The following is an 11,844-nucleotide window of genomic DNA, read 5'->3' as shown; positions in this document are numbered from 1 at the left end:
CCTATAAAAAGGATCGGTGGCGAATCCCCTCTTTATTTCCGTTTTTCAATTTATGTTTCAAAAAAATCGAACTTCAGTTTTCAATAAATTGCCACAATTAGCGACCAAGCGAAACTAAAATTTTTTACGTCGCTACACTTACTAATGCGGAAAGAGTTAGGCGCTGTCTAGTAGTTGACCCTTCTTGTCCAATTTGTGGACATGACTCAAATGATGTTATGCATGTTATTAGAGATTGTACGGAAGGCTAGAATTAGGTTATCCAGGATAATTTACAATGTAATTTTTCTCTAATAATTTGCGCGAGTGGATTTCTCTTAATATGCAGAACACCTCGAAGTTCCACGAGGAAGGAGCTACTTGGACATGCCTCTTTGGGTCACTAGCGTGCCGTTTATGGAAGAATCATAAACTCTTCATCTTTCAACGGAAATCTTGGAGTTCAAGCAAGATAATCAAAGTTTCGATTAGCTGGGCTGAACAATTTTCTTTGGTCTTCAAAGATGAGCCGACAGAAGGCCACGAAACTTCCTATGGAGAATAACTATCAAGGGGTTGGATTTTTCTCAATACCGATGGTGCCGTTCAATTGGAATTATGAACTGCATCTGCTAGGGGAGTTATGTGAGATAAGAATGGTGATTAGATCTCTGGTTATAACTGATTTCTAGGGACATGCTCGGTCTTTGATGGAGAACTTTGGGGCATTTTAGATGGCCTAAAACTTGCCCAATGAAGAGGCCATGATAAGGTGATTATTCAATCATATAGTTTGGAAGTTGTTAAAGCCATACATGAAAATGCTTTGAAGACTTCAAATTAAGCTTTGATTAGAAGAATACCCAGCAATGGATATTAAGATACATTTCTAGGGAGCATAATCAAAACGCGGATTACATAACCAAATTGGCTTTCACGGATACGGCGAATCTTCATCTGTTTGAGACCCCTTCAAAGGAAGCATTAGACTTTCTCGTTGTTGACAAGGAAAGAGGGTTTTGTATCCTTCAGTATTTTTTCATGTAATTTAATATAGATTTATTTTTTTCACCAAAAAAATTTGGGGAGAGGCTATAGGTTTTAATGTATCAAAAAGAATAGATATTATAAGAACTTATAATGAGATTAATGTTAAAATATATATATTATTTTAATAATAAAAATATATTTTTTATATTTTTAACTAAAAATAAATTATTAATTTTACAAAAAAAATTCGTTTCTTAGATTTGATAAAAAAAAATTGATACATGGTGCACAATTACTAACCAAATTGATAAAAACTAACGGCATGCTTTGATTTATAATTGGTAAGTTTTAAAAAATCAAATATTAAATAAATACAAATAATAAAATTCAAGTACTTTTTTTTATTATTACTACAAGTTAAAAAAGATGAATTTATTAATACGATTATTATCGTTTTTGGAAAGTAATCTATTACCTTAGCCTGTCCCCTTTTGACCCGTCAATGCCAGCTACAACGCATTACTTCCCCTTTTCTTATATTTATTTTTTGTTTTTAAGTTATCCTTTTTTTATCAGAATATTATAAAAGTTTTTAAAAAAGCATTTGTGAGTTAATATTTTAATTATGATTTAGGTTTTGCATATAATCGAAAAAGACAGCATCTCTTTGTTTTTCTGTGTTATGGGATTGGTTAAGTGGGGGTTGCTCCCGTGATTCTCGCTGTTGTAAGCCGTATGCGTCCGTCGTACTATTTTTCCCATCTGTTTCCGCATCTCTATTATTTATTCAACTTACCTTTTATTCTTCTTCTTCTTATCTATTCAATTATTATTTCATTTAAATTTTGGTAATTTAATTTGTTTTCTAAAATACTGAGACACTTAAGATGTTTATATATATATATACACTTTAACTTATATTTTTTTTGAATATCATGGATTTTAATTACCAATGTTGTACCCACCAATCAAAATAAGATAAAATTACAGTTTATATTTTCATTCTAGCATGTGATCGGCTAACAGTGAATCGTCCATAATAATAATAAGAAAACAAGGAAAGATGGTCAAAACCCATCAAAAGAGTAGGTGGATATGTTTTATGATTATCCTATTAGTTAAGTAATTTGCCTTCTTTCTTTATGTTTGATTGATTATATTAAAAACTCATGTATTCAATTTATTGTTGTAGGTAATATATCGATACCAGTTATATTTATTTATAAATATATGTTTTGATCAATATTTTCGTATGTTTAGATTATTTTAATATATCTTGGTTTATTTCTGTCAATATCGATTTATATTAAGTGTATATTGATCTATATTGGTTGATACACAATTTTGATATTTTAAATCAATTTTTTTAATGAATATAATTGAGATTCATTTATAATTATATATAATATATATTTTATTAAAAATAAAAAATATAAATATAAAAATATTTAAAAACATCTATAATTAATTCAAAATGATATATCAACATATACCAATATTAATATGTAACAATACTAAAACAACACTTCCTTATTTACATACACCAATAATAATCTAAAAATCTTTTGTTGATAATAATAAACTGGGTCAATTCTTTTTTTTTTAATTATAAACAAATTTTAAGTGCTACTGGATTAAATCTTATATTTGAACTTTAATTTTTTACATTCAGATCCCGTATATATTATTACAATGTTATTAAGTTTTTAATTCACAATTAATTAAAAATTCCCATGTGTCAAAGAAAGAAAGTAAGCATTTGTGGAGGGAAAAACTGTAACATAAATCCCTTCACATATTTTTATATAATTTTTAATGATATTATGCAAGTTATATTTTTATAACAAGTCATTCTCATTTGCTTATATTCAATAATTTAATTTATAATTTTACATAATAAGCCATTGTAAAATTTAAAATCGTTTAAACAAAATCTTTCCAAGTTTATCACTATTTTTATCAATTAAATACACTATTAAAATTGAAATAGATATTTTAAAATATAGATAATGTTATAGTAAATTATTTAGCGGTTACAATATTTAAATTTAATTAATTATCTACATTCACTAATTACTAATTAAAAATAATTAAAAATATATATATATATATAAAAAGAAAATTTCATAAAATCTACTATTATATTTATATTTTTTAAAAAATTAAAATTTTGTTTATTTAAATTCAGTCTAATATCAATTATTATGTTTTTAAAATTAAACTTATATATTATTATGTTTTAATTTCATACCCATATTATTAACGAAACATTACAAAATTTATAAAATATATTAAAGAAATAATTAAATGTAAATTAATTAATACATATAATCAATCAATACATCACATGGGTGAAACTGATAAATAAATCTAGTTAAATATCTAAAACTTACTTTAAATTTAATTAGATATTAATTTGAAATAAATATATTAAAATATTTGGATTTAAAATAAAATATATTTAAAGATAAATAGATTAAATTATGCATTTGTTAATAATAAATATCATTAGAAAATATTAAAATTAATAAAAATTGTTTTTTTATAAAGGTAATTTTAAAAATTATTGTGACGTTCTTAATAAATTGTTATTATTATTATTTTAATTAGCACCTTCCAAACATTGTAATATTACTTTTTTTAACAATAACATTCTTGACGATAACATTTCCATAAATCACAATGCATTGAGGTATTAACATAATATTAACACGAAAGTAAACATCAGCTTAGATATGGACAGATTTGGTGGTGGGTGGGAGAAAGAAGCAAAAATTAGTGGGTTTTGAACTAACCACCAGTTTATGCTTTGTTGTATATGAACAAAATTGAAGACCATCAATGATTTGCCATTCAATGCTCGGTTGAAAAACACAAAACTCTCATTGCTTTCATTGTTTTCACGTGCCATCAATGGCTTACACTCTTAGCCCACCAATAATATAGGGTTTTTGTCTAAAGTGGTGGAGCCCCATGTCCCTGTCCTCTTGCCTGTTGTTAGGTTAAGGGTCTTTGTCTTTTTTTTCAGACTCTTCTTAATAGGTAGCTAGCTAATCCGTTTTTCATATTAAGCTTCGTTGAGATTAATCAAGATTTCGTCATAATTTTTTTTTTACAAAAATAACATATTATCTAAAGCTGAAGGCAAAAAATATATATTTTACTTAAAAAACTCGAGGGTGTGTGAACAGAAGGAAAAAAAATTACCATTTTCATTTGATGACGATATTTTTTTAAAATTTTTTTGGATCAAATGATGACAATATTTATTTCTCAATGGAGAATGTAGGATTTATATCTATATGTTATGATGGTTCTTCCTTGTTTGCTTATGGCCATTGGTCATTATTATATATATTGTAGTTATTTGGGCACTTTGTTTACAAAATTTCCCCCTGGTTTGATAATGACAAATAACTGTTGAACTGCAATTATTTAATTTGGTTATCAGGTTTTCAAAATTTCTTGTTCAATGATTTGGTTGGGTGGACTTGGTCTTTTAAGTTATATATATATATATTATATGTATAATATAAGATGGTGGAATGAGGGACCCTAATTGACTGAATAAACCAACATCTACTGCCCATTATCAATCAAGTTGCCATAAAAAAGTTTTAAGGAAATTGGGATTTGTCTTTCAATCAAATAAACTTGGGAAAGAAATTCCGCACAATGTAATGCTGTACTTGTAATTCGCTTTTGTTAGACCATCTTTCATGTTAAGAGAAGCGAAATCGAATAATAAATGTAGTTCGATACTCGATTTAATTTTTGTTATTGTTCCCCAATATTACTGTTACGCACGAATATGCAAGATAATAATAAATGGTTAAGGTTCATACACATACACGGCCTAAGAGAATTCAATATAAAGCAAAGAACAAATGGCAGCTAACGAGAGGTCAAGTTATCACCTTCAACCTCTCATTAGTGCAACAAATTCGTACAATAAATTGTTCAGTTGCATTTTATCGTGTGTTTTTTTTTTCCAAAAGAATAATCAATGGGAATTTCTCGTTTTGATGTTTAGACAAACCTAGTTCAGTCACTGTCATAATCTTCGTCGTCACCAAAACTGAAGACTGAAGCATCAGCAGCAATGGATTTGATGTCACTTGCGCCCATCAACTCCATACTGGGGAGCTCAACTCCTGTTGAATGTTTGCCAACTCCATTAATGGCAATGTCTTTGGAACTATTATTCGATGAAAGCTCTTGGTTTTTGACAGATGGTTTTGATGTTCCTTTTTGCTCGGCTGCAGGGTTCAATAGGTTGCTGGAGATTGTAGGACCTGCTCCAGCGGCCGGTTGAGTCGGCCTATTCGGTGAAGCCCCTGATTCCTCTCCATCACTGTCTGAGAATATGTCATCGTTATCTTCAGTCTCCGAAGCATTGCTTTGTTTTGAATTGGCTCCTACGACTCGATCCTTGACATAACCAGAGTTACCCTCAGTTCCATTGTTTGCAGAATCGGACTTAGAATTCATCTTTAGTGGGCCATCATAGTCTATCATTACCAATTCAATCTTGAATCCATGGTAAGGCACATTTCTCTACAGGTTAAAGGTAACAAATCACCGTAAAACATGATGTCTGAATTGAAGGAGAAAGCCCTTTCGCATACTCATACATTAGCTTCTTTATTAAGTATTTACCTTATCAAAACCATCAAGATCCGAGGCATTGAGTATCATTCTGTTCTCTATCATTGTCGTATTTAACCAACTGAAAAGGAAAGGACAAAGAAAAGGTATCACTGTCCAAAACTATCATATGCATCTTAAAGAGATTTATATCACACTAAATTTTCATGAAGAAAGCATACTTTTAGAGGCAATTAAGCAATGGCATTAGAAACAGATTTCGTCACCTATGGTATTCCGACACTTAATTTTTCTTGAAGTATGTCAGGATCTTGTGTCTGATGCATATCCAGACATGAGTATGAGAAAATGATACCTGTATCTGACACTTACATTCAAATCCAAATAACATTGTGTATCACACCACATGTTCATGAAGAGAGCATACTCCTTGATGCAATCAAGCAATTGCACTAGAGACAGTGTTTAAAGATAGAATGCATGATCTGCCATTGCTGAAACAACAGCTTTGCTTAGCTTATGAATGCGTTTAAGAGCTATGTTACTCTGATTTTCCATTTTTCTTGAATTTCCTGTATTTGGCACCTATGTTCAGATACGGATATGACAGTACAACCCCTCAAATATATGGGAAAACTTAAAAAACTTGAACATACACATCGCATATACCCATATCCTGACATTCACACCCAAGTCCAAGTAACAGCTTAAAAGTAAATGAACTGGCAAATACCTAAATTCATTCAAAACAGGATCTAAAAACTTCTATGGTGAATGTGAGTTCGCTTTTCATTTTAATTGAGATACAAAAGAGCAGAAAAGAGAGATATTTCAGACCAGTAAAAATCGCCTTGGCGGTCATGAAAATGGATTTTGAAGTCACCCACTACTTCTGCAAGACCAGGCTCCCTGGGAAGTGCAAAAATTACTATCCCTTTCTTAGGTGCCTTAATCCAGAAATCTTCTGGCTGCAATTGCAAACACATTAGCAGAGTACTGACAGATAGCACTAAAATGAAATTGTAAAGCTTTAGAAGATAATTTTCACCATTAAATTCTTTGTTTTGGGATGCTTGCTTGTAGAGAACAGAGTTCCTGCAATGAGAAAATTTCAGCTATTACCAAATTGCAGATAATGCAATTCAAAGAAGACCACATGATACGAAAACAATGATTCATCTTGTATTTAACAGTATATGCCGGCATTGCCATGGGCCAAGATGTATCAGCTCACCGCTTCAGGATAGGTGCAATACGAAACAGTAAACGTGAAATTGAAGTTCTAGAGAAAAAATGACGGGTGGAATCACAATTAAAATTGCTTTACATTCCTACAGTATATTATTTGTAAGGTATATTAATTGAGATAAGCAAACTTCACACGGTATAATACCATTAGGATGAACACCATGCAGGACTACATGAAAAACCAAAGCATACCACTGTGATCAGAGATGGTAATGGAGGGCCTAATCCAATAAGGGCACTTGTGAAGCCGGAAGCCCCTAATCATGCACCTACAAAACCATTAACTTCAGTAATATTAACGGTGAACGAAACACAAGTTTAAACAAATGACATACCTACGTCCAGGCTGATCTTCTCCGTTGAAGCGCGTTAGGATACACTCAAAATATTTGACATATCTCTAAGGGAAACAGGAAAAGACACCTATGAGCAAGGATGCCAAAAATTTATCGTTGACATAAATGATTAAAATTTTCCACAGAATGTAATGACTGACAATCTGACTGGGAGGACCAGAGCTTTCCCATCTATGCATCTTTTCTGGTTGAAGTAATCAATGGCCTCTTCAGCTGTGGGAAAGAACTGAAGAAAGCAAAGTGATAATACAATCATAAATGAATTGAAAATGGAGCTAAAAGAACAAGTCCCCTAAAAAACCCCACAGATCTAGTGAGGAGCTAATAAAATCCCACCTTAAGGAATAAAAGAAGACTGCAAATCATTAGCCCTGTCCTTCCCATACCGGCTTTACAATGAACAACCACAACATTTTCAATGTCCTCTTTCAACCATGAGTAAGCACTTTGACAAAAGGATTTTATGAGATGAAATGGGGGGCAATTGTGGTCATTAAATGGGAAACTCGCAACCTGTAAATAAGTTGGATGTTAGATCTAGCCATCTAGGGGCAGCTGCAAAAATTAGCATTATAAAAATCCCAATGAAATAGAAGGTAGGCTAGAAACTCTAGCATTAGGTATAATAAATATTACAGGCAGTCTCCAAAATTGCTCAAGATTTACTATACACATAGTTACAGAACCAAACAGCCAAATTCGAAGAGCACAGACCACCAAAATGCAATTTGGATTTAGTGGGAAAATAGAGATGAGAATAAACCTTCCCCTGGAACAGTGATGCATCATACAACCTCTCTGAACAAAGATTGTACACTTTGTATCTCCCCTGCACAAAAAGTTGTTGATATAAGATATGTGACAAAATGAGGCCTCCAAAAAGCTTCAGAAATATAAGACAAAGACCTACCTACTCACAGACGTACAGCAGATTTAATCCAGAACACATAAAGCCACTAAGTCTGGAATGTGCTATTACCAGCCAGTAACAAAACTAAACTTTGAACTTTTATTACTGCAGATATAGAATTAGAGAGATGGGAAAGAGAATGATATTACTATTCAACTGTTTTTCTCTAACCCTACAATTTTTAGTTTCCACACACTTGCAACTTTGCCTGAACTAAACTTACTCTTCTACTATGATTTAATGAGACAAACACTGACCTTCACAGTTAAGATCACAGTAACCATTAATACATGAGTAATGACATAGCAATACATCCTTCCATCATATTTTAGACAAAACTTAAACAACTACAATCCTCCATCTCCTAGTGAATTCCGTAATTATTTAACTGTATATGATGTTTCCTGAAATATAGAAAATATTTCCATATAGTTTCATATTGTTTTTACTGAAATTATACACATCTCAAATTATCCCCTTTCCTCATCCAGTCACCTATATTATATTAGTTAATATTGAACCCCTAATTTTTTTGCAATGTTGTTTAGGCATGTAACATACAAGTTATTAAATTGCATAGTCCATATTAAAATTCTAAATAACCCTCTTCATAGTATTTCATTATTTAAAGGGAGCACCTCTGACCTCACCCTTTTTAAAGATCTAACAGATAAACAGATAAAAGAGTCCCTTGTTATGCATGCAACATCCTACCTTATGATGAGTTTCAAAAAACTTGATCACTTCCTCCATTTTATTTCGGTAAAAGCCCTGCATCACATTTTAAGTCCATAAAACCAAAAAGTGAACTTGGACACGAAAATTCAATTGCAAACCAGGTAAACCTTTTTACCTCAAAGAATCCAAAAAGCCCAGAGCTTAGATCACCAGCTGGAAACCCCATAGCAATTATATTCTCAGTGATATAAGTCATATCCAAATCAAACTCTCCCTCCTGTATAATATGCATTAAAAATCTTTTGAGCATGTGATTCATTATAAATTGGTATCATACTTGATATATATACATCTGAAAGATAAGGAACTTCTCATCATGGTTGGATAAGAGAGTCTTTTAATATTAAAATCTAAATCAAGATAACTGTTTGATGTCAGACATTTTAATTAAAAACAAACCACCACCACCACTAACACAGTTAGGATACCTGGTATCTTCGATTGTTTTGCGAGACCATATGGCGTGCTTTGACCTGCACAGCCTTCACTGCATTCAAAGACGAGTCAACTATACCCTTTTTAAATGATTCAAAAACAGCTTGTGGTGCTGTAGAAGCATGTGCTGCCCTGTCATCCGGTGATAGAGTCATCGATTGCAACCTCAATCCAAGCCCACTGGTAAAGCGTGCTAAAGCTGAAGTCCCATCATTTCCAGCTTGAGATTCCTGTGTGGTGCTATGGGCTGTGGTAATTTCAAATTTCTTGCCCAAGAAGATATGCCAGTGGAGGGTAACGCAGATGCTGGGAGTTCTGCGAGGAAATGGTTTTCACAGTGACAGTAGATGCATTATCAGCAGGCTTTGGAGGTTCAATATCATAAGTTTTGAGAGGAGGTTCCACATTGTTGCCATTGGGTGACTTTTCATATCATTCATATTAGCTGGCAGTTTAGCAGAGCGGCGACTTCAGCAGAGGTTTCAACATCAGAGCTTTACTTGGAGGTTGAGATAAGGAATCAACAGATTTGAGTCCATTCTACTACTCAACTGAAATCAACCAATATCTGAACAAAGGACATAACCTAAAACAGAGTAAAAATATCATAATTTAATCATCAACGAGTTGCAATGTGGAATCAAGCAATCAAATCCAAAACTAAACCAAGAAAAAAGTGTATTTAGGAAGCAAAATAGAATGGAGCCAAAGAAGTTTGAAATCCTCTCAAGCCAATGAAACGCTCAAAATACCGCATTTTGGAACAGTTATCATTGACAACTATTATTAAAGATGGCTTTTCAAAAACAACAAATCCTAGCTCGAAAGCTAACAAAGTTCATTGATCGCTACTTATACATTGCTCTTTGAAAGCCAACGTCTCAAATTCAAATTGCAATATTTTTCTTTATACGTATAAATCTAAGCACCGGCATATCCTAATTCGACAATGAATTGAAATGCAATTAGTAAAAGATTAGATCTGGAAACAAAACTTGGTTACTTTAAACAAAAAAAAATCCAAAAATGTTCATGAATTTCGCATTAACAAATGGAATCAAGATTAGCGGCATTTTGATTTTGAAAAATAGAACCTTACCAGAAATCGGATCCTTACTGAATTATACGCTGCAATTGTTGAAGATGAACAAGATCTTCAACTGTTTATTGATTTGATTGGCTTGCGTCGAAGCTCATGTCCGCAATTGAAAATAAAAAAAAATATTACCATTGAAAAAACCGGTATCGCGGGTCGGAAATTATCCGCTAATTAGTAATTTTGCTCACTAATGGGTTAACGATTATTTATAACGGCCGAAAGCTCCATCGGTCCATCCTTCTCTACAAACCTCGGCCCGAAAAAAGACGAACCGGGTTTGGGCTGCTTTTAAGTTAATTTATTCACAAATATCCCAAATTACATTAACCCTCTCATGTAGGAGAGAAGTTTAAGGAGACCAAAGTACGCCGAAGAACGCTTTACAATTACATGCTACATTTTCTTTTACTTAGAATTAAACTGGAACATGTAATATATTCAAGTACAAGGACTGCCTATTCCAAAGACAACCGACAAAAATCAAACAGAACAGCCAAGTTTGAACCAAAAGGGACATCTCTGCACAACAAACATCAGAAACAAACTGTTTCTATCAATTCCATCTATTACATTTTCTATTGCCCGTGGGATAGTTGAATTTCGGTTAAGTTTCTGATTTTTTTATTGTTAATAATATTCAATTCAGTTGGATTTTCGATTTTAATACTTTTATTTTGCTTTAAAAATGTGTTTTTTTATGACTTGAACATTATTAGTAAATTTTCGAGCTTCTTAAAATATTTCTTAAAAATTTAAAATTTCAACTAAATATAAAATAATAAATAATATCATATAATTTTTTGAAAATAAATTTTACACAAATTTTTAAATTACTTTTCGAAAAATTTTAATTTATTTTTACTATTTTAAAAATATTGTTTTTACATAATAAAAATAAAATTAATTATTAAAAAATTAGATTGGATTTGAATAATGATACTTAAGTTTATTAAAAAACCATCCAAATATTTGATTGAAATCAATTTTACATAATCGTGCAAACATTCATCAAGTAAAATGTATTTTACAGAAAATAATATCAATCGAGTTAAATTTATTTTTAATTAATTCGTATATCAATAAAAAGAATATTTAATTATTTTATAATTTTTTATAATGATGTTTTATATAATATATAAATTACTTAAATTTTATTCCAAATTTAGTTGTTTGTATAATATTTTATATCGATTTTTAAAATTTAAAATAGTTTTTTAAAACTTTTTTATTGAAAAAGTATTTACAAATATAAATAGTTTTAAATAATTTAAAATGTCATGTTAATAGTTTTAAGTTTCTATACATTTTTAATTAACAAACTGTAGCATGTTTTAAACATATTTTAATCACTTTTTTTAAAACATTTAAGTAAAATTTCCAGTAATTTCAACAAAGTTTTAAAATTGTTTGTTAAAAGTTTTATTTTTTCTAAAATTTTGTTAGAAATATGTCAAAAATATTAACAACATTAAAATATTTTA

At 30.9% G+C, this 11,844-nt stretch overlaps 1 protein-coding gene across 1 annotated transcript; it reads right to left on the bottom strand.

Annotated features, from left to right (window-relative positions):
• Positions 1-4,781: 4,781 nt before the first annotated feature.
• Positions 4,782-10,038, bottom strand: LOC107924506 (phosphatidylinositol 3,4,5-trisphosphate 3-phosphatase and protein-tyrosine-phosphatase PTEN2A). The gene is given in 14 exon segments (XM_041103882.1): positions 4,782-5,526; positions 5,629-5,698; positions 6,415-6,545; positions 6,626-6,672; positions 7,018-7,094; positions 7,161-7,225; positions 7,318-7,407; positions 7,518-7,694; positions 7,945-8,010; positions 8,806-8,862; positions 8,945-9,046; positions 9,258-9,502; positions 9,505-9,579; positions 10,017-10,038. Coding segments are annotated over 14 exon segments (1,737 nt in total). The 3' UTR covers positions 4,782-5,013.
• Between the last annotated feature and the right edge of the window lie 1,806 nt (positions 10,039-11,844).

Source organism: Gossypium hirsutum, chromosome D11 (genome assembly GCF_007990345.1).
Source record: "Gossypium hirsutum isolate 1008001.06 chromosome D11, Gossypium_hirsutum_v2.1, whole genome shotgun sequence".
Classification (NCBI taxonomy): Eukaryota; Viridiplantae; Streptophyta; class Magnoliopsida; order Malvales; family Malvaceae; genus Gossypium; species Gossypium hirsutum.
This window is presented reverse-complemented; position numbering and strand designations above follow the sequence as displayed.